We start from the raw sequence: 27,483 nt of genomic DNA on the forward strand, positions 1-27,483 counted from the left end.
CAGCTTTACATTATCATTCATGACTCTACTGCATGCCTCTTACAGAATGGTCGCAATTAAACAATACTTTTACGCTACCACTCATGATGATTCCACTGCTTGCCTTGTACAAAGTGGCCGCACCCGTACCAAAACATTACATTTGCCCTTACCATTCATGATTCCACTGCTTTACATGATGTAAGAATTAATGGCTAAACATCTGCTTTACATTTTTTTATGGATACATGAAAATATGCCATGAACACAAATGTTATAAGCTTAGATTAGATGAGTGCATCTGTGATAGAACACCGACCTGTTAAACCACCAAGATACACACAAACAATCTATCCAATACCAGTTCAAACAATCAATAAGCAAAGGAAAGAAAAGGAAATAAACTCTATATTGATATTAAAACAGATCAGTACATCCAGAGGATCATGTTCTATCATCTACCCAGCAATCTAGCAGCAAAATGGAACAATTCTAAGTATAAGTACAGCAAAAACAAAGATCAAAGTGAATTTTTTTTTCATCAGAATAGAACCCATTACCATAGTCCCAGTCAGTTCGATAGAAGTAGAATGGACAAAATTAGCCCACGATAGCAACCTGATAAATGAAACTGCTCCAGAAAGAAAGAAAAAAACAGTAGGTGCAGACCCAAGTTAATGATTAAGCACTGAAATTAATATATAACTAAGTCAACCTTATAGAATCATCAGCCCAAAATTTCAACCACTTCCATTAATCTTATTGATGTTCTTTCCCTTTCCAACTCACTATTATGTAAACATTCATTATTGTCATGTATAGATAGCTGATATGTCAGCAACAATTTGTTTTCTTTAATTTAACCAGTGTTCTGTTTTAATTGTTCCCCATGTTTAATTTCGGGTTGGTATTCTGTCAGAATTTGTTCTAACAACTTCTAAATCTAAAAAAAAAAAAATGATACAAAACTAATAATCAGTAAAATACATCCATAACTGCAATGAGTAGTTTAATGATAAACTTAAGCGTACATAACAAATATGTCATATTGAATATTAAAGTTGGAATGAAGTTAGGAGTGGTTTCCGACTTCAGTCATCTAAACAAAAAACATAATCTTTCAAGAGTTTAAAGCTAGCTCTTGCCAAAACAGAGGACTACGAAAGAAAGATAATTGTCAAGAGTGGAACTGTGGAAGCTTCATGCAATGAACAAATTCCTTCTATATTTTCTATGAAGTTGGAAAAAAGTTGAAAATAAGGCTTTAAAACTTGATTCGTTACATCTACCACGCACCAAATGTGAGCAAAAAAAATTTTAAGTTAAGCTGACCCAGACCGCCTCGATACCTGCTCTCCACTGCTTTAACAGTAACCACTTACATAGTATGGGAAACAAACCAACTCCATTGGCAGGCTTTTTGTTCTTGGCTGATTTTTTTTTTTTTTTTTTTTTTTACATCCATCAGCTCATTCAAATCTTCTTCAACCTATAGTACAATTAACACTTTCTTCTTTGTTATATGAATATGTACTGATGGCGAGCCATAACTTAATTTTCCAAATTTACGATGAAAATTGTTAGTAATTATATACACTAAGATGAATTATTGAGGACTTAAAACTCAATAAGAATAACCATGAATAAGTAAAAAATTAATAAATAAAGATAAAGAGATCAACTTATAACATAAAATAAACCAGCCCATCTAAGAAAATACAAGTATGTTCCTACATCACTTGACAACTTCCCACGCCATAAACCTCTTCAACCTAACACAAACCAAACAGGGGCAATGGAAGGCAGCTCCAGCATCAATAATGGATGGAGAATTTGCATATTGGCAAGCTTCATAGGCGGTATCATCTTGGTCTTCTGTCTTAACCATTCTCGCAACGACATAAGCCTTTCAACTGTTCAAAGCTTAGCTGCAACTGCTGCACCGTCCAACACTGATGAATTCAATACTTCAGCTCACTCACCTGCAACTGCAGCACCATCCAACTCTAATGAGTTCAATACTTCAGCTCTCTCACCTGCACCGGCAGCACCATCCAACACTAATGAATTCAATACTTCAGTTCACTTAGCTGTACCAGTAGCACCATCCGACATTAATGAGTTACGTACTTCAACTCGTGATGAATATGTAAAAAAGAAACCAGTGGAGATAAAAATGGAAGAGTGTAATATTTTCGACGGAGAATGGATTTATAATCCCAAGGAAAGTCCTTTATACAATGGACATCAGTGTCCCTTCCTTAGTGATCAAGTCAGCTGCCAAAGGAATGGACGACCAGACATTGATTATCAGAAGTGGAGTTGGGAGGGTAAAGGATTATGCCAGATTCCTAGGTAAGCTGTAAGAGAAGTTTTATAATGTGTATATCTTCTGTTTCATGTCTCCCTTCTTGTGACGAACTTTGGTTTTTAAGGTTTAATGCTACTGACATGTTGAAGAGACTCAAGGGAAAGAGAGTGATTATAGTGGGAGACTCTCTCAACAGAAACCAATGGGAGTCTCTAGCTTGCCTTCTTTATTCAGCCATATCTCCCTCTCGAGCCCATGTTGACATTCGAAGTGGCACCTACAAGGTCTTCAAAGCACTGGTATGACATCAATCCATCACGCTAAGATCTTTGTTTTAAACAGTGAAAGTTTAATAGTTAGTACCAAGATTGTTTATTTGGTGTTAACAGGACTATCATTGCTCTGTTGAGTTTTATTGGAGTCCGTTTCTTGTGCAACTAGAGACAAACCAAAAAAAGGGTAGAAGGAATAATATTTTGAAGCTTGATGAAGTTTCGACCTCGGCCAAAAAGTGGAAAGGCGCCCACATAATGGTGTTCAACACGGGTCACTGGTGGGTGCACCGTGGAAAGATCAAAGCGTAAGTTTAAAAAAGTGAATCACAGTGACAGGATTTTAAAATTAAAAATGCCGTATAAATTTCAGATTCAATGATGAAAATTTTGCAGGTGGGACTTGTTTCAACGTGATGGAAAACTGGTGGAGAACATGGAATTAGAGTTGGCCTTCGGAATAGCCATGAATACTTGGGCTCACTGGATCAATAAACATGTGGACAAAACCATAACAAGAGTGTTTTTTAGAAACATGTCTCCTGAACACAAAGGCACGCAGTGGTGCTACAACAGAACTCAACCCATGAAGGATGAGTCCTTGATAACAACATTCCCCAAGTCAATTATAGGAATCGTTGAGAAAACAATTGGAGGCATGAGGACGCCAGTCAAGTACCTAAATATCACAAAGCTATCTCAATATCGGATTGATGCACATCCAGCAATTTATGCGAGAAAACAAAAGCAAGTGTTAATAGCAAAGCAACAGAGGCAGCCAGAGTCTTATGCAGATTGTAGCCACTGGTGTTTGCCTGGAGTGCCTGATACGTGGAACAGACTACTCTATGCATCCATGGTTGACAATTCTTAATCGAATTTTATTGACTAATTGTAAAGATTTTCTTTTCTCCCTTTTCAAAATGGAAAACGGGATTTCGTGATCACGTCTAATTAGACCAAGCTAGTTCAACTTCAATTGTTTTTTTAAGGTTTTATCCTAGTATTATTATTATTGTTATTTATCGCATAATATTACACAAACAATATTTTTTATATAACATGATGTGGTAAAAGATAATTGACTAATTTTAAATAAAAATAAACTTTCATCCAATCATATTTTATTATAAAATATTTTATGTGTAATATTACTCTTATTTATTACTTTTGTATTTAAATTCAATGGATTAGAAAGCCAAACCTTTCAAAGACATACGCGATTCGACCTACTGAGTTCTATTTGGAAAACCTAGAATCCATCTAAATTTTCCTCTTTTAACATTGAGAGCCCACATATAATAACACCCATCTCCATAATCGTCCATGCGTACATTTCTTATTTCCCAAACTCTCTCTTATAGCTTTATTGATAGGCTGGCCAGTGATTCACTCAGAATAAGAAAATGAGCTTATTGACGTTTTGGGGTATAAGGATCGATAATTATGGCACAAAGCTAGCGGCCAAGTTAAAATGGGGCTTACTATACCACAGAAGTGGAAAGGGGCCGAATCAAATACAGCACAAGTGAAAACTTGCACAGAAACATCATCCAGAAATTTCTTCCCGGTCAATCTTGCGATTTTGAATTTTTTCAACCATTTTCTAAATGGTTGGGCATTTCCAATCTTATGTTCAAGAATGGAGAGGACATAAACTTTCCAAAGACCAGAAAACAGCATAACTGAAAAGAAGAGCATTAAATTAACAATCACAAGTGGAATGGCTAAATTGCTCATACTCCTGTAAATGAACCTGCGTGCATCCCTTGAGGGGACTATTAAGTATTTTTTTTTCTTTATTACTAGAAAGGTGTTTCCTCTTTTTCCCAATTTGGTTGTCATTTTATCGTCTTCACCATATATTCTATTAGCGCTGGACCCTCCGTTGCTATTATTAACATCCAGTTCAGCTCAGAGAGGCTGCAGAAGCGACTTCGAAGCAATTATTTACATTAAGTTGAAACATTGGCGTCTAAAGAAGTTCCCAATCCGACTCACTGGGATTCTGAGGTGGTGATCTCTTCATGTCCCCCATTAAATTAGTTTGCATTGAACTCCCTGCACATTCTTGATTGGAATTTACATTCTCCCCATACCATGTAGCAAGTTGTTCATATTCCTGCTTTCTCCCAGATCTCATTCTTGAAGAAATGGCATCTCTAATCTTTTTCTGCACAAGAATGTTTAATTGAAGGCAATTAAAGACAAAGGAAGAGAGACTGACAGAAGGAAAACAGGGACATAGATGGATAGGGATAGTACCTTGTAAGGCCTGTGTTTGCGTTCCTTGTCAGGAACGAAATGAAGGCCATCTCCATTAACCAGAACACAGTTTTCCTCATCTTGAATATTATCAACCTGTTGAATTATTCCCAAATCCTGTTGAACAGGAATATTACTCTCAATTGTATCAGGATTTGAGTCATCCGCTAGTCCTGCAAAATTCACCTCACACCAGTTACTACATAACATGAAAAACATACATATAACTAAAATCAGTAAATAAGTTCATGAATAACTTATGCAGAGCAGAGGGATGGAAAGAGAGATATTATTTGACACAGAAATGAGAATTTCACAAATACCCAGTGCTGATAATAACACATATGAGTAGCTATCAAAGGCAGTATATAAACTTAAGAGAAACATTTTCTCTAGGCACATTAGGACACCTCAAAGAGTGAAAATTCAACTGAGGCTGAAATTGAGTCATGGCTTATACTGCTGGGAATGTTATAGGTTTGCTCTTCAAGTAATGGATATCATCATTTCTTCTCCTAAGCCGACGGAATATTATATCTTAAGTGGACTTTAAATACCCTTAATAACCTCATTTATTTATATATGAATAGGGATCAAACTGCAAGTTAAACATAAGGCTGATGTACTTTCTCCTTTTCTATTGTTTCACTCATCTCTCTCTAGCCCTAGGTTTGATCTTCAAATAGAAGATTACAGGTATTAACACAACATAAGTTATATCAATAAGTTCCCCCAACAAATCAATTTAACAAGACACTAAGAACAACTTTTAACACAGTAAAAGGTAGTACATCCATTCAAAGAGAAAATGCAACTAAAAAAGAAGTAAGCAAATATCTAACTACAAAAAACTAGATCCAAAAATTACTTCAACAAAAAGCCATATATATAATATCATAAAACTTCAGAATAAATGATTAAAATGACTTTTAAAGAAGCCAACTCATACTCTGAAGAGTTCTTTTAAAACCTACACATAATTCACAATAGCCGACAGAAACAATTTCCTTCATTTCATGGATGAGACATATAGATACCTGGATTGCAAACAAGGATGATCTCATCAGGAAATTCAATGGGCTGAACATCCCTGTTCACAGAGGATCCTACCAGAGAAACTACCCCATTGTTGTTACAAATGCCTGCAGAAGCCACAAGAAATGTTAACAGAGGACCCTGGCAAGGAGAGGAAAACAATAGAAAAAGGGCATAGGAAATAGTCACCGTTTATTTCTGCTAATACATCATTACAAGAGGAATGAGCACCTGCAATTTCAATCTCATTACAACCTTGGCCATCAGTGACAACACCAGATGTACCCTTGCTTGCATTTTCAAACTCATCAGATATTGCTTCTGTGCAGTTACAACCATTTACTTCAACTGTAACGGGGGTTGGACTTATATCTCTCTGGTCACACAATGTGTTTTGATTTTTATCTGAGAGTTCAGAAAATAACAATGCTCGGCTATGATCTTTTTCTGTATGAGTGACTGCTCCAAACATTTCCCTCAAAGAAAAGTTTTCCTCTTTAGATATTTTTTTCACACCCAGTCTAGATTTACGACGAATCCTATTACCATATTGCTTAGGGTAAGAGCCTGAGCATGAGCCTTTGGCAGTATTTCCAGAATATGGTTGGAATGAAGTATCTTCAATGTCAAAACCATGGAAAGATGGTACATGGCTTGCAGCCTTGTCCAGATCATAAGTGGCATGTGAATCATCAGATTGCCCACGATCAACCATCACAGCCTCTTCTTTCATACTTACTTTTGGCTTTTTATAGATCCCAATATCAGTATATTGTTCCGCAGCCAAGTCGGAGGTTGCAGCCCCTTTCACAAGATCCATAGAAGAAGGAGGAAGAAGATCTTGCACCACATCCGAATAGAACTTTTTGACACTTGCACCAACTGTCTGCACTTGATTCTCAACGTATTTAACAGTGTCCTGTCCCAAGAAGTAACATTGAAAAGGTAAGTTAACAGCTACTCAAGTCCCGGCTGGTTGGTCAGATAAAGATTCCAACTCAAATACCAAATTAACCTCATTTTTTTTTTTTTTTTTTTTTTTAATAATCCAAAATTTCCCTGACCTTGCTTGTGAACCTGAGTTCGAAGCTAATGCCTCCAACCAAACCCTACAATCTTTGGGAAGCAAGAAACAATAGCCTTTGGCCATGTAAGTGCCCATGAGGGGACTCAAACCCTAGACCACGTTGGAGTAAACCATGGACCTGACCGCTCAGCTAACCCCTCACAGCTCAAATTAACCTAGTTCTAAAAAGTTACTACCTGGTGATCAATCAACCTAACATGGTCAGCTAATCTGGTACTAAAACTGTTGGTCTAACCAAGATAGAGAGAGACACGAGATTGCACCCTAACATACTTAGCTGCCTTCAATTTTGCAAGTTTGGGGGATTGAATTCATAAAGTCCCCTTCCATACTCCAAAAAGTTTAGGCTGGCTTCAGAGTTAAGAGGGGATCACCAAGAAGAGCATACCTGGTACATAACTTCTTCTACCTCCAAGCACATGGCTTCAAACTTCTGGTACACATGTCCAACCCAAGTTATACCTTTTAGATCCATAGTGACCATGAATTAACCTGAGTATAAGAGCTGTTAGAAATTTTCTGCCTTTTTGTGGATAAAATAAAAGCTTCTTTGTCTATAAGGATTAGCATCTAAGGCATAACTTTGTAGTTTTCATAACTTCCCTAGAATTGAACATATGGTTGAAATAGAGTAAACAGCTTGAAAATGATATATTTAAATGTCATGTCCATATGAAGCATAATGTATTTAGAAAACAATCATCCAATTTCTTGTTCAGTTTGCTTGTACTTTATTTCTTTAAGGACCATAATACCCTGCTTTGACACTCTCTAATAAGGATAATGATATAGCATAATCTAAGAGTTTAAATTAAATAAACTCATTTACCAAGAAAAAAAAACATGTTAGAGCTCAACTTGTTCATCATTAATCCAGAGTTTTCATTCTTCTGAGTTTCTGCAAGTTGTTTGTAACTTTAAATATAATGTAAGAGCAGAATGGCAAATATTTACAGGTTTAATTTGATGTCCAAGAATTATTTTCAAGCAAAAGAAACATATCCTACATCTACACAATCCCTANTATATTTAAATGTCATGTCCATATGAAGCATAATGTACTTAGAAAACAATCATCCAATTTCTTGTTCAGTTTGCTTGTACTTTATTTCTTTTAAAAGGATCATAATACCCTGCTTTGACACTCTCTAATAAGGATAATGATATAGCATAATCTAAGAGTTTAAATCAAATATACTCATTTACCAAGAAAAAAAAACATGTTAGAGCTCAACTTGTTCATCATTAATCCAGAGTTTTCATTCTTCTGAGTTTCTGCAAGTTGTTTGTAACTTTAAATATAATGTAAGAGCAGAATGGCAAATATTTACAGGTTTAATTTGATGTCCAAGAATTATTTTCAAGCAAAAGAAACATATCCTACATCTACACAATCCCTATATCAAATCTCGGAAACTCTTACAGGATCAAAGCTTGCTGAGCGAGTAAAGGACAGATAACAAATAAAATATTACTGCAATTTCAGCATGCATTCAAAGATAGCTAAACAAATTGGTGGCAAGATACTCCGCCGTCATTCAACAATCTAGCATAGCTTCCACACAATCAATCAACTCAGAAACAACTTATAATTCTCTCTATATCTTGAATGACACCTATAAACTGCTGTGAGAACTAGGGGACAAAATTAAATTTTCAGTAGAAAACAATGAACAAGTTTTATTTTTTACGGCAAAAAATATATATTAAACAATGAACCATTAGATTTAACTGAAAAAAAAAAGTAGTTCTAAATCATAGTTCGCGGTATCCAAAACTGGTTGTAGCATATATATATATATATATTAAAAAAATATGGGCTTAAAAAAATTATCTTTACACTTTCCCCACCAAAAAAAATAAAAAAATAATAAAGCTAAAGTCAAAGCCAAGAACCTACAATTGAAAAACGTCACAAAGCCGAAGCCGGTTCTTCCCTAGAAATACCAGCTCAAAACCAGAAGTTGAACATGTAGAGCCTCAATTGGACGAACCCAGAATAAATATTCAACTCATACAAAACCCTTCAAACAATTTCCAACATACCAAACTTCACCAAACCCCCATCAAATTACACCAAACAAAAGAGATAACTTTAATTCATGAGCTAGCTCTGCCTATGTATGATAATCAAAAAATTAAAAAAAAGAAGAGAGAAACACTTCACAGAACACCAGAAACAGACTCAACAAACTAATCAAAAAACACAGTTGAAAACTAAACAGACATGAATTATAGTGATCAAGAAACAAAAACAAACTAACAACTTAAATTAAAGAAACAGAGAAGATAAAGATTAAATTTTTTTTTATTGAATTACAAGAAATTAAAAGGTGAACAACTTACGTGTGGAGAGAGATGATATGACCCCACAAGTCATAGACAGTGTAAGCTTAAAGAGAAGAGAAGAGAAGACCCAAACCAAAACTTAAAAAGTGGCTTCTTCTTGTTGTTGTAAATACGAGATAGACAGACGTAGGGACTCAGTTCACTGCCTTCCTAGGTTTGGACACGTGTTGAACTGTTGAGTTGGGCCCTGGAGTCGGGTTCTTTTGTGGATAAAGGGTCCCACGTTTCCTTTTCTATATATTGGGTGGGTGGGGGCCACAAATTTCTGAAGGCTGTGTTGTCTTGCTGCTCTTGTTCATGCACATTGGGGTTGTTATTGGGCCCCGCACCTGATTGTATTTAGTATTTACTTGCGGGAAATAGTTAGCTACTTTAGATGAAGGGATTCTTTCATTTCCCATAGCTTTTTTTTTTTTTTTAATTTTAATAAATAAATTAAACTTTTAATCAAAATTTCAGTTAAGAATTTATTGGTAGTTCAAAATTTATGTTATAAACATATGTATCATTTAAGACAATAAAAAATTAAATTTTAAAAATGTACGCAATAACATTGAAAGAACAATGTTATTGGTTTCTCACCTTTTATCTTAGTTGACTTTAATTATTATTTTGTTCTTAAATATAATTTTATTTTATTTCTATGAAAATTATTAAATAAGAAACAAAAGTATTTCATACACAATATTTTGCTATTAATTTAATTTTTTATTTCCTTTTCTACATCAAAATTAAATGAGTTTGATCTAAATGAGTTTGATCTAACATATATGCATTAAATTCTTTAAATTTATTTTATCATATTTTATTACTTTTAATTGATTTGCACATTTGCAGAATTTATAAGTTTGTTATTCTTTAAAAAAAAAAAACACATCTGATGCAAATGTGCACAATTGCTTTTTATGCTTGATTGATATGTTTAATGAATATTAGAAAAAGCAAACAAAGATTGAGAAAGTAAAAGATATAAATGTAAGGTTATTTTATATTATAAATAAATAGGGCTTCTTTAGATATATTTAAAAAATTTAATAGAAAAAACTTAGAGGTGGGGTTCATTAAAATAAATTATGAGGGGCTTTTGTTGTCTCATTAACTATAATATATGGCACCCATGTTAAAACTTGTTTTTATTAATTATGTAGATTAATTGCTTAAATAAACTGATTATCTCATGAAACAAATATCCATCTTCTTTGCAAAAAGAAAAGTAAAAACATCAGATCAAGTGGGGATACATACAATTAGCAATAAATCTGAGTGGAGGGTCAAGCCAAACATCAACAAAGTAGTCTTAAAGCCTATCTAAGAAAGCAACAAAGCAATTGGCATTCACTTCCACGTGCATCTCATTTAAAAAGTTTTTTCTCATAATCTCACTGCAATATTTATAAGGAATCAGTTTTGAACGCCCAACTTATCTTAAAAATGTTCTATGAGTTATGAAGATATCATTTTCCAATTTAATTTCAACGACAATATGCTACACAATTTTCATAATACCCGCATTTATGCCAATATACACTTTTCTTTCTAAAACAGGAATATGTACTAAATGCTTAAATCAACTAAAAAAATTTATTTTTCAACTCTTTTTAAGTACATAATTGATTGCAGATAACTCATTATGATCTCAAATATTTCCTTGAACACAGGGATACAGAGCAAACATAGCTAGTTAACATACAATAACAGAATTGTGATCTCAATTACAGTTTGATTCTTCAATAAACTAGACTTATGTTTTAAAAAATAAAATGTAAGAAAATACTGAAGCCGTACAGTTTAATCTCAAGCATACCTCCATATGTGCAGTATTTACCAAATATCTCTCAGCAAAAGATTCTTTAGTTGTGTATTAAAATTTCAAGCATTGCAACCCCAACTCATTAAAAACAAGTCACTGTTTTGAGTATTTGGTATAAACCATAATTCCATAGATCATTTCACCCTGCAGCTTGAAAATCTCCAAAATCGTCATCTGCTATATCTTGTGTACTTTGATTTTCCGAAGAATGCTGCTTTTCTGAGTCTTCTTTGGTTAAACCTGGGCTGTCATCTTTAGAAGCTTCTTCAAGACTGAGATTAGGTGGCAAGTTCGATGGAGACTTTTGAACAGTGCTAGCAGGTGAAAGAGGTGCTGGAGGAGGTGGTGGCGGTTTAATACAAATCTTTGGTTCTTTACCATCACCCTTATCCTCCAAAGATAGACTGTTCATGCCCTGCTCAAAAAACTTGGATTTCACTCTGCCACCACTTTTCTGATGACACCAATATGAGTAAAATCTCATCAAAACACTTAAATATATGGCATGACAGTTTGACAATGACATGAAGACAGAAATAAGCTTACATTTTTTATTTCGACGTGAATTGTCTCCCCCTCTTTTAAACTGTAATCACCAGAGGAAGTGTTCTGGAATTGCTGCTCCATCTCTTCCGCTGTTTTCTTTTTGTTCAGATATCTTTAATACAATTAAGGAAAGCACATCAGAATCATGCTGGTACAATCATCAACTTAAGCTACCATCAATAAAGAGTATGACAAAGATATGTAATGCACAGAGGTTAGATGGAAGGATACTTCATGTGATCATGTAGAGCTGCTTGAAAATCATAAGCTTGTGTCCTTTCTCGGAATCCAATACCTATGAAAGCATGCCGAAGGCGACCACCTACAAGACTTTCAAAACATTGAGTTGGATACAAGGGAAAAACAAAAACAGCAGTTAAATTTATGGAAATTTCCTCTTCAAATTTAACAAGACGCACTATGAAGGAGTACGGAGGGTTAATCTCAGAATTTGGATTATGTGGGGTCATAATACATGGCACAATGGTGATGTCATGTGAAACAGGTTTAATCATAGCAGACTAAAGTTAGCAGGAAGTCAGAAACATGGAACAAAAATCAACAAGATATGAAGAGCCTAAGTTTTATCTACTTACGTCACATGTATCAATAATTTAGAACTGCAATCATAAGCCCATGAAACATATAATGATGCATCAATCATCATTACATACTGCTAAAATAGTTAAAATTCTTTTATGCAGGGACACTTCAAATTATGTGAAGCATGTGACATCACAAGAATATGGACTGTTCTGTGTACAAGAAGATGATTACAGTAACAATAAGAAACAAATGCAGAGGACTAAATTCAGTATTTGTAGCAAGAAAATCCCTCGACAGATTGTTGATGAGAAATCAAAGAGAATAAATGGAGTGAAAAGAGAAATTAATAAAACATTCATAACAACTTAAACAATCACTTAGTTGTTTGAAATGATCATTTGAGAAATACAAATACAATTAGTAACTCCGATCAAATTTGCTAGAAGAAGCAACATAGTTCTCACCAATGTTCTCTTCTATCCGAAGAACAAAATACCTGCAGAAGAAAGGACTTCCATTCAGAGACCTTACTATAGAGTACAAATGAACAAGTCCAAAAGCAGATTCAAAAACGCGTTGGTATGTACTTGAAAATCAAGGTCAGAAAAACAGAATCATTCTCTATAAACTACTTTTAAATTAAAAATAATTTTAAACTTGTCTTATTTACTTTTAAGAAAACAGGATAAGATGATACCAAAAAGGCCCTAACGTCCATGCATCTTGTATGTGAAATGGTAAATTCCTATAAAAAAACAATATGAGAAGGTGGGCAAAGGTTTCAGTTAGAAACAAACTCAACCTGCTACTATCAATTACAGGTTCCACGGGATGAAGTTCTCCATCTCTCAAAAAAGCCCGGGCATATAATTCGCCTATTTAAAACATATCAACTTATTACAGAAACATGCATTCAATGATAAAGAGTAAAACACAGATTTCATCTCAATAAAACACAAAGTCAACCTAACCTGTGGATTTATCCTCAAGTTTGATAATACATTCCTCTCCCTTGCTAACAACTTTCAGTGTCCCTTCCCATGCCCATTTGTTGACATTCCATTCATCAGCCCTATAATTGACTTCAATGATATAAATATCCTTGTTCAATTCTCATAAAACATAAATGCACAAAAAGATCCTGCATCAAATCTAATGCTGGGAGATGTGTTTCAATATGAAGCTGTATCAATCGCCGAAAAGATAAATTAAGAAATGGAGAATTAGAATCTATTACAAGGCTGGGTTCAGAAGGAACTTGTAGAGTTTAATTTTCTTCTTTTGACTTCTAGATAGTCAAACTCAGCCATAGAAATAAATAAAATACGTATCACTTTAAGTTGATTTCATTGTAATATGTCTAGAACAAAGTTGGCTGCCTCAACGTTTTCATAAAGAGTCAGCAAGGCAGACCCTCAACATTTTCTTCCACTGTCCCTTCAGCAGTCAAACAAGGAATAAACATTCAATATCAACAAAAGAAAGCAGCTGCCCCCACCTCATAACCACATCTTCTCGAATGAATAGCTTTCTCATTCACATTAACCGAAGAACTGCCAAGGCTCAACTTCCTCTATTTTACTTATTTATCATAGATATATATTTTTCTTACCAAAAAAGCAAGAAAAAAACTTAGACGACAAATAGAGAAACAGGTAGGAACTCGGAATTTAGTTACAATATAAGCCATTGAAACTCAAAATAAACTCAGAACTCTTTAGATAGAATAGAGATAATTGCATAACCAAGTTGATGGAGACAAAGCATTGACTTAAAAAAGGATCAGGATCACCACAACAAACACACACACATAAAGAATACCAACAATAGATTCTTCTTAACCATCGAGTGCAGAACAAATTAGAAACTTCAATATTGTATCAAAGATCTAGATTATGGCAGAGGAAAATCAGGTATCACAATTTGTAGAGTTGAGTAACAACCTGTATGAAGCTGCACTTTTCCTTGGGGGTATCTGCAGAAACATGCAAAATTAGTTTAATAATGCAGTATCATCATAACCACTAATACAAAGACCATAAAAAAATTCCCAAGGATTAAATGCAAAACAAAAATAGGAAAAATCCCATGCTTAAAAAAATTTGATATATCAACATAAATATAACTAGACTAAGCAATTAAAATCACATGAAGTGATGAAAATGTACTAACAGATTAGGATGCAGCAGATTCTCAATTCTTAATTTTGTGATACGGAAAATCCAGGAAAGAAAGATTAGGCAGGGGAGAAAAATACAAACTTACTAGTGGATAACTTGCTAGGGTTTCCATAGGTTATGTTAAGACCAACAAGGTGGTCTATGAATGAATTAAAACACCAGATCAAAGCATCTAAGCTTCACTATATAAACAAAACAACACTACAAAAGACATACAAGCATACACATATTTCTACTTATAATATGTAGTAAAAACATGAAATCGTTAAGAAAAATTATCACAAACTTAGACCAAATAGGTTATATAAAGTCTAAAATACAAAGTAGCTTTACCAGAACAACAAAATGAGTGATTGTATAATAAAAGAACAATAACTGATTATAGATGTGTGCAGAATAAATTAAACCGATAGAAGACTAAAATATAACATGGATATTTTAATAGTCATCATATCATTGAACTCCCATTGTTTAATTCTAAATGTGGAAAAGGAAAGATAGGATAACCAACGTAGATAGAGCGGTGATTTCAAAAATTAAAGAAAAATCTAACGCTTGTCTTCATATACTACACCCTCATTAACCGACCCACCCCACACCTGATACGGACCACCAAAGAGAGAACAATCTTTGTAGAATATTGGGAAGTAATTTGTTGCTATCAATAATCTGAGATTTTCTACCACTATAGATCCAACTCTGAAAAGTATCAGGCACTTCTAATATTTCATCCTCACGAATCAACAAATGCATCTTTCTTAAGTTAACAATGGGGCAGAGTATATCCAGTCAATCATAACAGCAATTCAACAAGTAAATGTACTAACAGGAATTTAGTAAATAAAGATCAGAGATTTGTGCAAATGTTGCCTCACAAAACTGCCAATGATACACAATACTTTCGCAAGACTAAAAGGAAAAGGCTTCTAAATCTCTATTCAACAGCAACGCAATAATATTTAGAGCGAAAGATTAACTTCTAAGCTCTCATCAGTTTTTGCAATCATTACCAACGTAGCATAAAATCCCTTCAATTCATTATATTTTTCTTCGATTTTCAGTACTATCTAAAAAAAAGAAAAAAAACAAAAAAAAAAAAAAAAAGTACTTTTATGCGAACTTAATCCAAATCAAAATCAATTTCTCAAAAAAAAAAAAAAGGCACTTTGACGCATAAACACTCATAAATTACCGAGAGACTTACCAAATAAACGTAACATTCAGAGACTTGAAAGAGAACAAGCTCTATAGCTTCAGTTTCTTCGCTGCTCCCTTTTTTATCTTCCTCTTTCTCCATGATCTAAAGAGACAAATTTTTTTTTATTTTTTTTTTTTGGTTATAATGGAGGAATTTCAGTTCAGTGTTAGGTCTAGATGGTAATTTAATGAAACTAGAATGGCCTTTTTAGGATTATGAGATTGATCGTAACACGATGTGCAATGGGAACGTCGTTTACAGTTTCTTGGTCGAAGACAAGAACTATGGCAGTAACTGAACGGCTGAGATCGTCTGTGATCTTGTATAAGTCAAAGAGATGTGCGGCTCTGACGGAGTGAGCGTGTAGAGAATGGTGAAGTTGTTGCTTCATTTCTAAGGAAGGGACGCGTACTCGTACATACAGTACCTTTAACCTTCTGAACTAACAAGTACAACCGGCTACCAACCAAACACTATTTTACTTTGTCCTTATTTTTTTATTTTGTAAAAATTGGCTACGATTGTTTTCTTATTTTGAAAATATTCTATTCCTATCATTTCCTTATTCTCAAAATTCTATCTAGTAATATTCAATTATTTTAAATCCTATATGTTTGTTTATTTAACTAAACACTATCATCACGATGGTCAGAATAGTCAAAAATCTAACCATCGTGGATCTAACTTACCCATAGTAAATCTAATCAAAAAAGGTCATAATGATGCACGACCAATCAAATCTGATTGGTCATGCACAATGACACCAAATTCTAGTGATAGTGATCGAAATCTAACAATTGTGGATAGGTAGGAATATTTTTATTAATTTATAAACTTTTTATTATTAAAGTGTTTAACTAAATTAACAACCTTAGGGATTTTTTTTTTTAATTTTCAAATCCTACCTTTAAATAATAACCCAACTCAACCTAACAATAATATTTAAAAAATACTATTCAAAACAATAAAACAAGACTTTTTAAGAAAATTCTTCTGTAAATAATGAAATGGACTTTGATTTAATTTTTTGAAAAAAAATGGTAACACTTTCATTTCACCTCTGGCGCTGTATTAACAGAAAGGCCAAAAAAATAAAAATAAAAATAAAAGTCGACTAATTTCTCTAAATGAGTGTGGATCAAAGGGAATTATACAATATGCAGTCACATACAAGTACAACCTCACAGAAAATGGAGTATGCTGCAGGGTGCAGAGTGAAGATCGACTTGTTAATGTGGCACACTTGCTGTCACGGTTCTGTGCCTTGGGTCAGTGAGAACTGATTTTATATTTGCAAACCCAACTTCTTTCATTCTTCCTTCCAAATCAGTCAGGGAGTATTCGTCTAGAAATGGTTCGGTGCTCTTCATTAATGTAAACAACACTGGAGATAGTTCCTACATTACAAACATAAAACCAATGTCAATGTTTCTGTTATTACCACTTCCATCACATGTTTAATGGGTTCTAGGTTCTTGTTTCAAAACGAGGCAGTTTGAACGCAAAACTTCAATGTTTTGGAAGAAATTTCCGTTAATATATATTCGATTAAAGTTTGTGCCAAAATATACCAAAGCCAGATCAATGGTTGAGTATCAGCACCATACCTGAAGGGTCTTTGATTTTGGCTGCATAAGAAGCAGAATTAATGTGAGCCAGTTCAGTGAAAAAAAAAATGATAGAAGACACAGAGTCATATTAATTTACCGCAATATCATTCAAAGCAATGGTGCCTCCATGTCGAAGTAGACGGAATGCTTCCCTCAATAAACCAATTATTGCTCTTTCAGGACATTCATGGAGCTGTATACATCCGTGGAGTCAGATTCTTGTTTGAGAACAATGANGCAGAATTAATGTGAGCCAGTTCAGTGAAAAAAAAAATGATAGAAGACACAGAGTCATATTAATTTACCGCAATATCATTCAAAGCAATGGTGCCTCCATGTCGAAGTAGACGGAATGCTTCCCTCAATAAACCAATTATTGCTCTTTCAGGACATTCATGGAGCTGTATACATCCGTGGAGTCAGATTCTTGTTTGAGAACAATGATTAATGAGCAAAAGTTGAAGCAAAGAAAATGATGCACAAATTTGTCATTAGAGGATTAGAATAAAACATGTAAAAAGCTAGAGAACAAACAGATGGCACAGATAGGAGAATACAAACTTTCTGATCTTAAGCCAAGGAAGATGAAGAGCCCTACTAACAGTATAGAGTTCTAGTCCAATAACCTGTGGTTCTCATTTGGTGGTCTAGGTAAAAGCTTGGGCATACTTAACCTCGAAAACAAAGATATTTATGTTTCAAGAGTTTAAATCTCAGTAATTACATACAACTTAAAAGGTACATGCATCCTTACATCGAAGCCTACTATAACAATCCATTATTTCCTTGTTCATCATTACTGTGCCAAGGCAATAAAATGTACTGAAATCTACCAAATAGATAACCCCTTTGCACTTAATAGGTTCAAGAAAAGCACTAGAGAGTTAAGCAGAAATTAAAAACTATTAGTTAGACCCCCTAAATACACTATTAAGTGCAGTGTTCAAGTTTCCGGACATATTGGCATGCTGCTATAGAATAAGCACAAATTAGCAAGCTATCATGAAAGAAACAACACATGCTTTGGCCTCTACCAAAATCTCTCTCTCTCTCTTCCCACCTATGAAAATACACACAAATGCAGATATTGAAAACAGATTGTAGTATGATTTCTATTTTATATTATTCATGAGTCATGACAATGAGTTAATAACATGTTCGCATTTCATTGAAACGTATTTACGTGAGTTACTAAGTTGGAAAATAACACATACCACATATGAAAAGGAGATAAGGTCATATGATTTAGAAGGCAAGCCTGTGTCTTCTCCATTTGCATGTATCCAGCTGATTGGATTCTTTCTTGGGGTTCCTCTCTTTTCCTTATATTGAGCTACAGCAAGAAAGTAAGGTGACAGATCTAGCCCCTGCAGATAATTGCATTGAGACATAAAAAAGTGAGATATTGCACATTAAAGACAAAATGGACTTCACTCTTCAAAGTTTCTTATTACATCAATTCAACGCACCGTGACTTTAGCAGAAGGGAAGTAGTGAGCAAGAAATCCTGTGCTCACACCAACGGAGCATCCAATATCTAGAATGTCTCTGATCTCTCCAGAATATTGTTGATGATGTTGTTTAATTGTTTCAAGCCAATTTCCACGCATTATACGATTTGCTTCATCAACTGAAGAAGCAAATGGTATTGCTCGTCTTGTCATTGACAAGTCCGCGGCCTCTGCTTCTGCTGCAGCCTACCATTTGACATGCAATTTGAAAGTAAAATTGTTTCTTCTCAGTTATATTAGTTTCCACTATATAGTGCTCATGATTTAGTTCATTTATGGAACCCTCTTTAAAAAGTATTGTCTCAGTTAAATTATCGCAATTTAGTGAGAATTAGTACAAGTTATTTTCTAACTGAAAAGCCTAAAAAATGTGCCTGAAATATGCCCATGGAGACTCAGCTTCAGAATAAGTATTAATACCAGTCGGTTTAAAAGCAGTACTAGATAGTTGAAGAGCTAAATACATAATTACTTCACCCCTAAACTTAAAGTAATCTAATTTCCAGATAGGATCAATAATAGACAGGAAAACGTGCAGGATTTCAAACATGAGCTGCACAAATACTCTAACACAACATAGAAGTTAATAAGTCTATATGTGTTACTGTGAATGTGTGTTCCTTAATTGCAAAAATGAAACCAAAAAAAAAAAAAAAAACAAATATCTCATCAAGTTTAAGATGAAGAATTAGTTTTAGTACTTACCAGCCAAGAAAGGTTGCCTTCATCATATGCATGAAAGGGACTCAGATAATCTGTTCAAAAAGAGCATTTAATCAGAATGAGAAGAGTTACACAACAAGATATACATAGTATAAGATACAAGTAGACAGAAAACCTTAAAAAGAGGAAGAAAGGGAGCAGCAATTTTGAAAGTACCAGAAAACAAGGAACCGATAATGTTGTTTAGTTAGTTACAGGTTTATCTCTTCAAATAGTTTCAATAGCATTACATACCACAATCTATAGTACTTAATAACAAAACAAAAGATACATTAGTGTCAAACACAAAAGAATTAATTATTCATGGCTAAACAATTACACAACAAATGTTTGGAGAATTGAATATTAATCGTTCCAACTCCTGACTAATTGCATTCGAAAGGGCATTTTTTTTTTTTTTATTTGTTATTATAAAACAGCGAAAACCAACAAATTAGAAATGAAGAAATAAAAAGACATACAATCTGGGTACACAGTGGAGGGATTTTGAACGCTCTCCATCTCCTTGTAAACATCTGACTCCAAAATTTCTTTGCTCATTTCCCGCCAAGGAATGTTATTCTTTTCAGCTGTACTGTTTACACCCATATCCCAAATCCAAATATTCAACTGCAAGAATAAGTTATATAATAATAGCCATATTACCAGAGATGGAGCTAAAGTGCAAGAGAAAACCTGATAAGAACTTGTCTAGCGCCAAACTTGAGGACTGTGTAGATGGGCTTGAAGGAAATGACAGCTGCAACAAGACGCGAGAGAGGTGTCTCTCCAGCCCATTTGGGTCGTTCCAGCTGTCCCTCCTCGTACGCTGCCACGTCTGACGATGCTGTCATCCGTACAAGCATTGTTTCATTTTTTCTTGTTCTTCTTGGTGTTGTATTATTTCCATTTGATAATGAAGATGCAGGAGACAGTTTTTGGATTGGAGCACACAAAGCCATTTCAGCTCTTGAGAGAGAATGCAATACAAACTATAGATTACAGAAATAGATTACACGTAGAGCGGAGATTGCCACGTCGCCTCTGTATCTTTAACAACCTATAATAAGCTCCCACGTGGAGGAGTAAGATTTTATCTCCTCCACTCATTCTCTTTTAAGTAAATTTCAGAATGAATCTTGTCTGCGTCAGGAAATAAGAACCAATTGGTAATACAATTTTTATTATTTTGTAATGAAATTAATATTAAAAGTTGACCCTTTAATGGAATTGATGGTGTGAGAAGACTCTACGTTAACTCAAGAGACAAAACATAGTTTGATGGTAAAGAAAGTAAAAAAGTTTAATATGAGTTTTTGATTTCTGAGACTCAAACATTAACAAAAACGATATCGAGCAGATTTACTTTATAGATCTCAAAATATTAATTAAAGTATACACAGATTAATCTAAATACCTCCAATAAAAAAAAAAAAAAAAAAAAACTCAAAAGATGAAGTAACGATGAATATTAAACTATAATTTTATCAACGAAAGTTGTCATAGATTATACAAATTAACCATCATATTCATAGGCATGCAAGTTGCAAAATGATGATCTTAATTCTTATATAAATTATAATAAGCATTGGCTATTCTGCATTTACTACCGTTGAAGTGATACAACTAGCAATCCGCTCTTCATATACGGCTCTACTTGGAAGTGAGGATAAATTTAATTATTCAGAAGGTCTAAAATAATAGCATTGTATTTTAAACTTCGGAAAAACTATTAGACTACTATTTTATTTATTACTTGTAAAATTATTTTTAAAAAATAAATCAAAATTATTTAAAAAAATAATATATTGTTTTTTATTAAAAAAATTTAGATAACCGGTTAGAAATCGGCTATAACCCTTTATTCTTGTACTGTCACTGCATCTAATTTCCTACCCTAAATTCATGTTTATTGTCTGTCAAAGGCTCAAATCCAAACAGAAAATCACTTGATCTATACTTGAGATCAGACTACTTCTAGGCAGATCCCAAATTTACAATAAAAAATGTGACAGTACTATTTTTCATCATCTCATTCTCATACTTGCAAGTAAGGATAAATTTAATTATTCAGAAGGTCAACCCAAAATGTAGAACGGTCCACATTGTTCGTTTGTATAATGATTATTTATTGCCTATTTGCCATCGCAAGGTCAACCCGGAATAAAGAACTATCCATATTCCATATTTACTGCCTCGCCACCGCTACGGGGAAATGACATTGCATCAAGAAAATGAATGAGATATTGGTAACTCTAGAGTATATTACTGTAAATATATAATAAAATAAAGACAAAATTAGAACTTGGAAATAAAACAAGAGCTCACAAGAGAAGCACGAACCTTATCCCGATGTCTTGGTAATAACAAATGGTCATTTAAACGGCTGTTCGGATTCAGAGAGATGGTAACAGCAAATTACTAGTTCACATGGAAAGAGCCATGTGTGATGTAATAAACACCAACCCCACATCGAGTCAACACTCCACAATTTTCATCTGTAATTGCATTTACTTGCACATTATTTGAAACTGTCAATCTTCGTAATAGTCCTTTTCCCACCACCTGCCCCGTCAAGGTGTCTCGAACATATATCCACTGTTTATAAAAGCACTGCCCTTCTTTATTAATCACTCAATCATGCCATACACACAAATATCTATCTGTTTCTCTGCCGCTACCTTGCGTGTTATGCAGAGACTTGGTTTGGTGTGTTAGCTCATCTTCCCAGTTCTACTTCTTTCTATTCTACACTCCACGTCTCCTTTGCTTTCTCTTTTTAATTCTATTTCTTCGTTTTCTATCAATGGAAACTCAGTTTAGAATAAGGACTACGAAACTTTCTTACAGATTGTCCAGGCGAGTTGATGATTTTAATTGGTTTTGCTTGAAGGGGACACCTTCTAATAACAGATACATTTTGAAGAATGTTAATTGTGAAGCTAGACCGGGCCAGATTCTGGCAATTGCAGGTCCAAGTGGGGCAGGGAAGACCACATTGCTTGAGATTCTTGCTGGAATGGTCCCGATGAGTAGTGTCTCTGGTTACGTTCTTGTAAATGAGCAACCTATGAACGTTAGACAATTTCGAAGAGTTTCGGGCTATGTTACACAAGATGAAGCTCTATTCCCACACCTTACTGTCGAAGAAACGCTCATGTATAGCGCTCGTCTCAGGTTGCATGGTGGGCTCGACAAGGCTGTGGCTAGAGTGCGGGAGCTTCTGGTGGAGCTTGGACTAGAGCATGTTGCCAATGTGAGAATTGGTGGTCAATCAAGCCGTGGCATTTCTGGTGGGGAGAAGCGAAGAGTTTCAATCGGGGTCGATCTTGTTCACGACCCAGCTGTTCTTCTGATCGATGAGCCAACTTCGGGATTGGATTCAGCATCAGCGTTTCATGTAGCTTTGTTGCTGAAATCTATGGCTATGAAGCAAGGTAAGACAATTGTGCTAACCATCCATCAACCAGGCTTCCGAATCCTGGAGCTTTTTGATCAAATTTTGTTACTATCAAGCGGAACAGTTCTTCATCATGGATCCTTGCATCTCCTAGAGCACAGGCTTAGGTTTGCAGGTCACTCTATTCCTCGGCATGTTAATGTGCTTGAGTTTGCCATTGAAGTGACGGAAGTTGTGGTCATAAATACTGAAGAAAGCGAATTAGAAGATGGAATCTTAGAAGAGGAATATGAACTTACGACTAAAAATCCCAATTACCTACCTAAAGCTGAAGAAACTAAAACATACTACTCCAATAATCCGTTCATGGAGGTTTTAATACTCGTCCAGAGATTCTCCAAGAATATTAGCAGAACAAAACAGCTCTTTGCTGCAAGAATATTACAATCCATACTTGCTGGTGTTGTGCTTGGAACTATATTCATGAATGCGTGTAATGATCCCAAGAAATCAATGCTACAAACTCAAATGGGATTTTTCGCTTTCAGCCTCACCTTCCTGTTGTCATCTACAACAGAAGGCCTACCAATTTTCTTGCAAGAGAGGAAATTTTTGATGAGAGAAACCTCAAGAGGAGCTTATAGAGTTTCTTCTTATGTCATATCAAACACCCTGGTGTTCCTCCCTTTCCTATTGATCGTGGCTCTTCTTTACACCATTCCAGTGTACTGGCTAGTAGGACTAAGGAGGGAAGTAGATGGGTTTCTCTATTTCTCACTGGTGGTCTGGTTGGTGGTGATGATGTCAAATTCTTTCGTGGTATGTTTCAGTGCTCTGGTGCCAAATTTCATAATGGGGAATTCCTTGATCGCGGGGCTCATGGGGTCTTACTTCCTGTTTTCAGGCTATTTTATATCAAAAGATGACATTCCTTGGTATTGGATTTTCATGCACTACTTGAGTTTGTTTAAGTACCCGTTTGAGTGTTTTGTGATAAATGAGTATGGAGGTGAGAAGGGGAAGACGAGATGCCTACAAACTGTGGAAGGAAACTGCTATCTGTATGGTGATGGCTTTCTGATGCAGCAAGGTTTGAAAGAATCACAGAAATGGAGTAATCTAGGTGTAATGTTGAGTTTCATTTTTGGGTACAGATTTCTTTGCTTTTTAATTCTGTGGTACAGATCTTACCGCACCCAACGTTGGTAAGTTTTCAACCGTCAATTTGAAATGTAGAGATTCAGTCTACTTGTTTCTGCTCTTCCTGAACTGTTTTGAGATTATCTTCTCTTAGATAAAATTGTGTATTTGTTGCATAGATTTTGTTTCTGATTTCTGTATAGTTTTCTCGTCTTTCAAAAGGGTATCACTGCATGCACTCTCATGGAGTTTTGACTCGATCAAACCTGACGGTAGTCGGTACATTGCATAGAGCCATAAATGGGCTGGGCTCGGTCCACTCGACTCGCAAACTCCAACTCATACATTATTACCTTTTAATTTGTTTTACCGAGTCATTCTCTGCCAAGGGAAGTTCATTTTTTATGGCAAAAATACATTAAAAGACGATTTTTATTTTTTACTTTTTTTGCTTTCTTTTCATTAGAAAAATTTTATTGACCCATTTTAGATTTGACTTCAACGTAGACAAATAAAAATACAATTAAAAAAATATAGGACAAATTTATGATGAATCTTAAGAGAGATTCATTATCAGATTTTCAAAATGCAGCAGAGATTTTTTAGTTTCTTTTTTATGTTCGGCATTTTCCCTTTCTCAAACTCTACAGGTGTTTCAAAGATTCATTCTAAAATTTGGAAGAGATAAACTGATAATGATCTCTATCTACAAATGATGCACTGAAATACCTTCAAGCTGATCGGCTGATCCTATGCATCTACTAGATAATTACATTTACTGAAGAGCAAGAGCTTCCAAATTATCATTCACACATAGCAGAACTTGTTGTACTCTCCAACATTAGAGTCCATGGTCAATTATTTTCCTCCCATTTTTAACTTCTAATTAGTCTTAGAGAAATTCATCAAGAAACTTGTCGGTTACAAAGTCCTCCAAATAGCAGTGTCTGCACTCTGCCACAACTCCTTTGGAATATACTAGTTTAGAACACCAACTCCTTCAATTTCTCTAAATAGAACTGGTCATCAGATTTCCCCACCAGTCAGCAGTCATCATAGAGATTGTGGCCCCAAATTTGTGGAAACTTGTGGCATAATATATTTAAAGAAGCATAAAAATAATTTTTAAGAATTCCCTTTATCTCCAGGCATATGAGAATCCCTTTTTCAATTTATTCATCCAAGAGCATGAGAGATACAGAAAATTACATGAACTTTGCTATACTGTCTATGATTCACAATTTCGATGAAGATCCCTAAGTGATCTACGTTGAAGGCACAAGACATTAGTACATTTTTATCTCTAGAGTTGGTAAAGCAGAATAAAAAGTACGTCAAAAAACCATTCATTGTATCACCACCCAGTATGCCAGTGCATATTGACAGAGAAAACATATGCAATAGAATAGAAGATGCAAACCATCACTAAGAGATCATATGGTCACCAGAGATCCCCCGGCGAAGATGACAAGGAAGAATCAAACAAAGAGACCCTTCGCCTCTTATTTGAAAGTCCGGCTCCTAAAAGGAACTCCTCTGTGGCTGAAAATTTATCAAGGACAGACATAACTGCCTGGTGAACAGAGTTCACAAGAGACTGGCATACTTCAGTATCTTCGAAGTTCCTTTCTTTACAGCTAGCCATAACAATAACATTTTTCATCCTGCCTCCCAAGGTTGCGATCTCTGCCTTCACTATCATGAGATGAAGAGCATCAAGTGCTTGTCTTAAGTCAGAGAGAAGTCCCGGTTTATAGTTGCAACATAGAGATGCCTTAATTGAATGAGGGGCTCCATCAATTCCCTCCTCCTGCTGTTCAACTTTCACTTCATCTATGTCTGTTGGTATGAGAAAACCTTCAGTAGCTTCTGTGGCATTCTCTTTCAGTTCTTTTAACTGGTTGATAACCTCAGTCAGCACTGTAGCTTTGTCCATCTAGAGTTCAAATTGGCAGCAAAAGCCAACCAATTTTCATCAAAACCACAAAAAGTTAAGAGATCTGCGTGATCACAGTGGTATTGACAATGAACATGTAACTGAATCCCAGTTACTGATACCTGAAGCTCGAAATCCAAATTCACATGCTGAAATCTAAATTATGAAGTTATGAAGTTATACATGTTCAATACCAACTAGCTCTTTCAAACTAACAAATCCAATTAAATATCAAAGAATTCATTGTCAGACCACTCTTGAGACTCAAATCATCTGATACACCAAAAAAAGGAAAAAATTATTCACAGCAATTTACCAGTAAACCTTCACTAATTCCTCTTAAATTTTTTACAAAGAAAAAATAAATCATTTCGAGTGAGCATAGCAGCATGTTTCAGCTATTCTCAATCCATTTTACATCAAAATAACTCATATGTAGTAACCTTTGAGAAAAGACAATCCAGTTTTCATCAAATCTAAATTTTAAAATTTGAAGGAACCATCATTACCAAATTAATTTACTTTAAACAGCTATGAATACAAATCAAACAACAAACGTTACCTTCTTTGCACCGGGTATTAAGCTCCTAAGCGTATCAAGATGCGCATTAATCCTCCTCCTCCGCCTCCTTTCTGCTTCAATATGATTCTTCAAAGCCTTAACACTTTTCTCCACTGGGACCCCTTTTCTCTGCAACTTCACACTAGCCTCCACAAGCTCTCCTCTCTCACAATCCAAAACCAAAGACGAATACGAAGAGGACCCATTTCTTGCTCTCCCTTGCAACCCGTTATTCACAAATAGCTCATCACTCACTGATTCAATACCATTGCCATTCCTACATGATCTCCAAGAATAAGGATCCATGACCAGCACCAAACAAGGATTAAAAATCCAAACTTTAAGATAACAATGGCAAAATGGGTTCCCAATCTAGAGCTTAGCGTGAGTTGAAAAAGTGTCGAAGGACTTAATTAGTTTAGATATATGCTTTCGAGTGTTTATTCATGGGTTTAACTTGCACATAGAAGGCTGATAACAGAGTTAAAGGGACAGTTTCAACACTTAGCTACCGAGGAATACATACTGTATTTGGATATACGATGAAAGTTTACTCCAGAATGAAGAAAGAAGACACAGATCTGAGAGTGAGGATTTGGTAATTGTCCCTACAAAAGCAGAAAGTTGAGGCAAGTTTTGCCAGTTTGTGGAGTACAAGTGTACGAGACTTTGTCAAGACTTCAAACTAAGCATCATGAAGGGGGTGAGAAAATATATTTCCAATATTTTTCTTTTTCTTTTTCTTTTTCTCTGTGGTACAGATTAGGTTTAAGCTAATAAAGTAGTATTATTACCTACTAATGTTTTAATCGAGTTTTATGCTTAGTCATAGCCCTCGAGATCATGCTTGTTTTGGGTTTTAGTAATGTTATAATAAGACTCTCGTTATACTCCAATTCGGTCCTTCCAATTGATTAAATTTTGGTTCAAACATGCACATACTTTGATTGGTTTTAATGATTCCAATAATTGAATCCATAACATTAAAAATTTGATAGTCTTGTGTTAGATTAATCTTGTGCATTAAAATGTGCTATGGAATTT

General features: G+C 34.8%; 5 protein-coding genes across 7 annotated transcripts; 2 read left to right on the forward strand and 3 right to left on the reverse strand.

Annotated features, from left to right (window-relative positions):
- Nucleotides 1-1,750: 1,750 nt before the first annotated feature.
- LOC116111071 (protein trichome birefringence-like 3) lies at nt 1,751-3,454 on the forward strand. Its single transcript, XM_031397272.1, is given in 4 exon segments — nt 1,751-2,334; nt 2,415-2,589; nt 2,680-2,870; nt 2,959-3,454. Coding segments are annotated over 4 exon segments (1,422 nt in total). The 5' UTR covers nt 1,751-1,774.
- Nucleotides 3,455-4,080: 626 nt separating this feature from the next.
- Nucleotides 4,081-9,398, reverse strand: LOC116111087. 3 transcript variants are annotated; one of them, XM_031397292.1, is made up of 6 exons: nt 9,296-9,398; nt 7,338-7,441; nt 6,094-6,781; nt 5,865-5,969; nt 4,828-5,000; nt 4,081-4,735 (listed from the first exon to the last, which is right to left on the reverse strand). In XM_031397292.1, exons 2-6 carry the CDS (start codon nt 7,431-7,433, stop codon nt 4,538-4,540), a joined length of 1,260 nt encoding a protein of 419 aa, XP_031253152.1. In that variant the 5' UTR covers nt 7,434-7,441; nt 9,296-9,398; the 3' UTR covers nt 4,081-4,537. The 3 variants fall into 3 exon arrangements, with proteins under 3 accessions (XP_031253152.1, XP_031253150.1, XP_031253151.1); XM_031397290.1 differs by having other exon boundaries at nt 6,052-6,781; XM_031397291.1 differs by lacking the exon at nt 9,296-9,398 and adding an exon at nt 8,850-9,169 and having other exon boundaries at nt 6,052-6,781.
- Nucleotides 9,399-10,889: 1,491 nt separating this feature from the next.
- On the reverse strand, nt 10,890-20,388 carry LOC116111082. The gene is made up of 15 exons (XM_031397282.1): nt 20,098-20,388; nt 19,884-19,996; nt 19,405-19,454; nt 18,658-18,885; nt 18,403-18,555; nt 17,494-17,589; nt 17,186-17,206; nt 15,585-15,680; nt 14,144-14,175; nt 13,172-13,272; nt 13,003-13,075; nt 12,665-12,696; nt 11,886-11,976; nt 11,655-11,766; nt 10,890-11,562 (listed from the first exon to the last, which is right to left on the reverse strand). Exons 1-15 carry the CDS (start codon nt 20,361-20,363, stop codon nt 11,248-11,250), a joined length of 1,779 nt encoding a protein of 592 aa, XP_031253142.1. The 5' UTR covers nt 20,364-20,388; the 3' UTR covers nt 10,890-11,247.
- A 1,819-nt stretch (nt 20,389-22,207) lies between these two features.
- Nucleotides 22,208-24,011, forward strand: LOC116111072 (ABC transporter G family member 10-like). Its single transcript, XM_031397274.1, has one exon. It carries the CDS (start codon nt 22,208-22,210, stop codon nt 24,008-24,010), a length of 1,803 nt encoding a protein of 600 aa, XP_031253134.1. The 3' UTR covers nt 24,011.
- Nucleotides 24,012-25,159: 1,148 nt separating this feature from the next.
- LOC116111081 (transcription factor bHLH30-like) lies at nt 25,160-27,134 on the reverse strand. The gene is made up of 2 exons (XM_031397281.1): nt 26,440-27,134; nt 25,160-25,877 (listed from the first exon to the last, which is right to left on the reverse strand). Exons 1-2 carry the CDS (start codon nt 26,743-26,745, stop codon nt 25,383-25,385), a joined length of 801 nt encoding a protein of 266 aa, XP_031253141.1. The 5' UTR covers nt 26,746-27,134; the 3' UTR covers nt 25,160-25,382.
- Nucleotides 27,135-27,483: the final 349 nt, after the last annotated feature.

This window comes from Pistacia vera, unplaced genomic scaffold (assembly GCF_008641045.1).
Source record: "Pistacia vera cultivar Batoury unplaced genomic scaffold, PisVer_v2 Contig625, whole genome shotgun sequence".
NCBI lineage: Eukaryota > Viridiplantae > Streptophyta > Magnoliopsida > Sapindales > Anacardiaceae > Pistacia > Pistacia vera.

Excerpts from the sequence above, each read along its gene's own strand:
- LOC116111087 (XM_031397290.1), bottom strand. The coding sequence starts at position 7,433 with ATGGTCACTATGGATCTAAAAGGTATAACTTGGGTTGGACATGTGTAC. Across the intron at positions 5,970-6,051 it reads TGTATTAGCAGAAATAAACG|GCATTTGTAACAACAATGGG; the intron begins GTGACTATTTCC and ends TGGCTTCTGCAG. Across the intron at positions 5,001-5,864 it reads CATCCTTGTTTGCAATCCAG|GACTAGCGGATGACTCAAAT; the intron begins GTATCTATATGT and ends TGAATTTTGCAG.
- LOC116111082 (XM_031397282.1), bottom strand. The coding sequence starts at position 20,363 with ATGGCTTTGTGTGCTCCAATCCAAAAACTGTCTCCTGCATCTTCATTA. Across the intron at positions 19,455-19,883 it reads CTCCACTGTGTACCCAGATT|ATTATCTGAGTCCCTTTCAT; the intron begins GTATGTCTTTTT and ends CTTTTTGAACAG. Across the intron at positions 18,556-18,657 it reads TCCCTTCTGCTAAAGTCACG|GGGCTAGATCTGTCACCTTA; the intron begins GTGCGTTGAATT and ends AATTATCTGCAG.
- LOC116111072 (XM_031397274.1), top strand. The coding sequence starts at position 22,208 with ATGGAAACTCAGTTTAGAATAAGGACTACGAAACTTTCTTACAGATTG.
- LOC116111081 (XM_031397281.1), bottom strand. The coding sequence starts at position 26,745 with ATGGATCCTTATTCTTGGAGATCATGTAGGAATGGCAATGGTATTGAA. Across the intron at positions 25,878-26,439 it reads TAATACCCGGTGCAAAGAAG|ATGGACAAAGCTACAGTGCT; the intron begins GTAACGTTTGTT and ends TTTGAACTCTAG.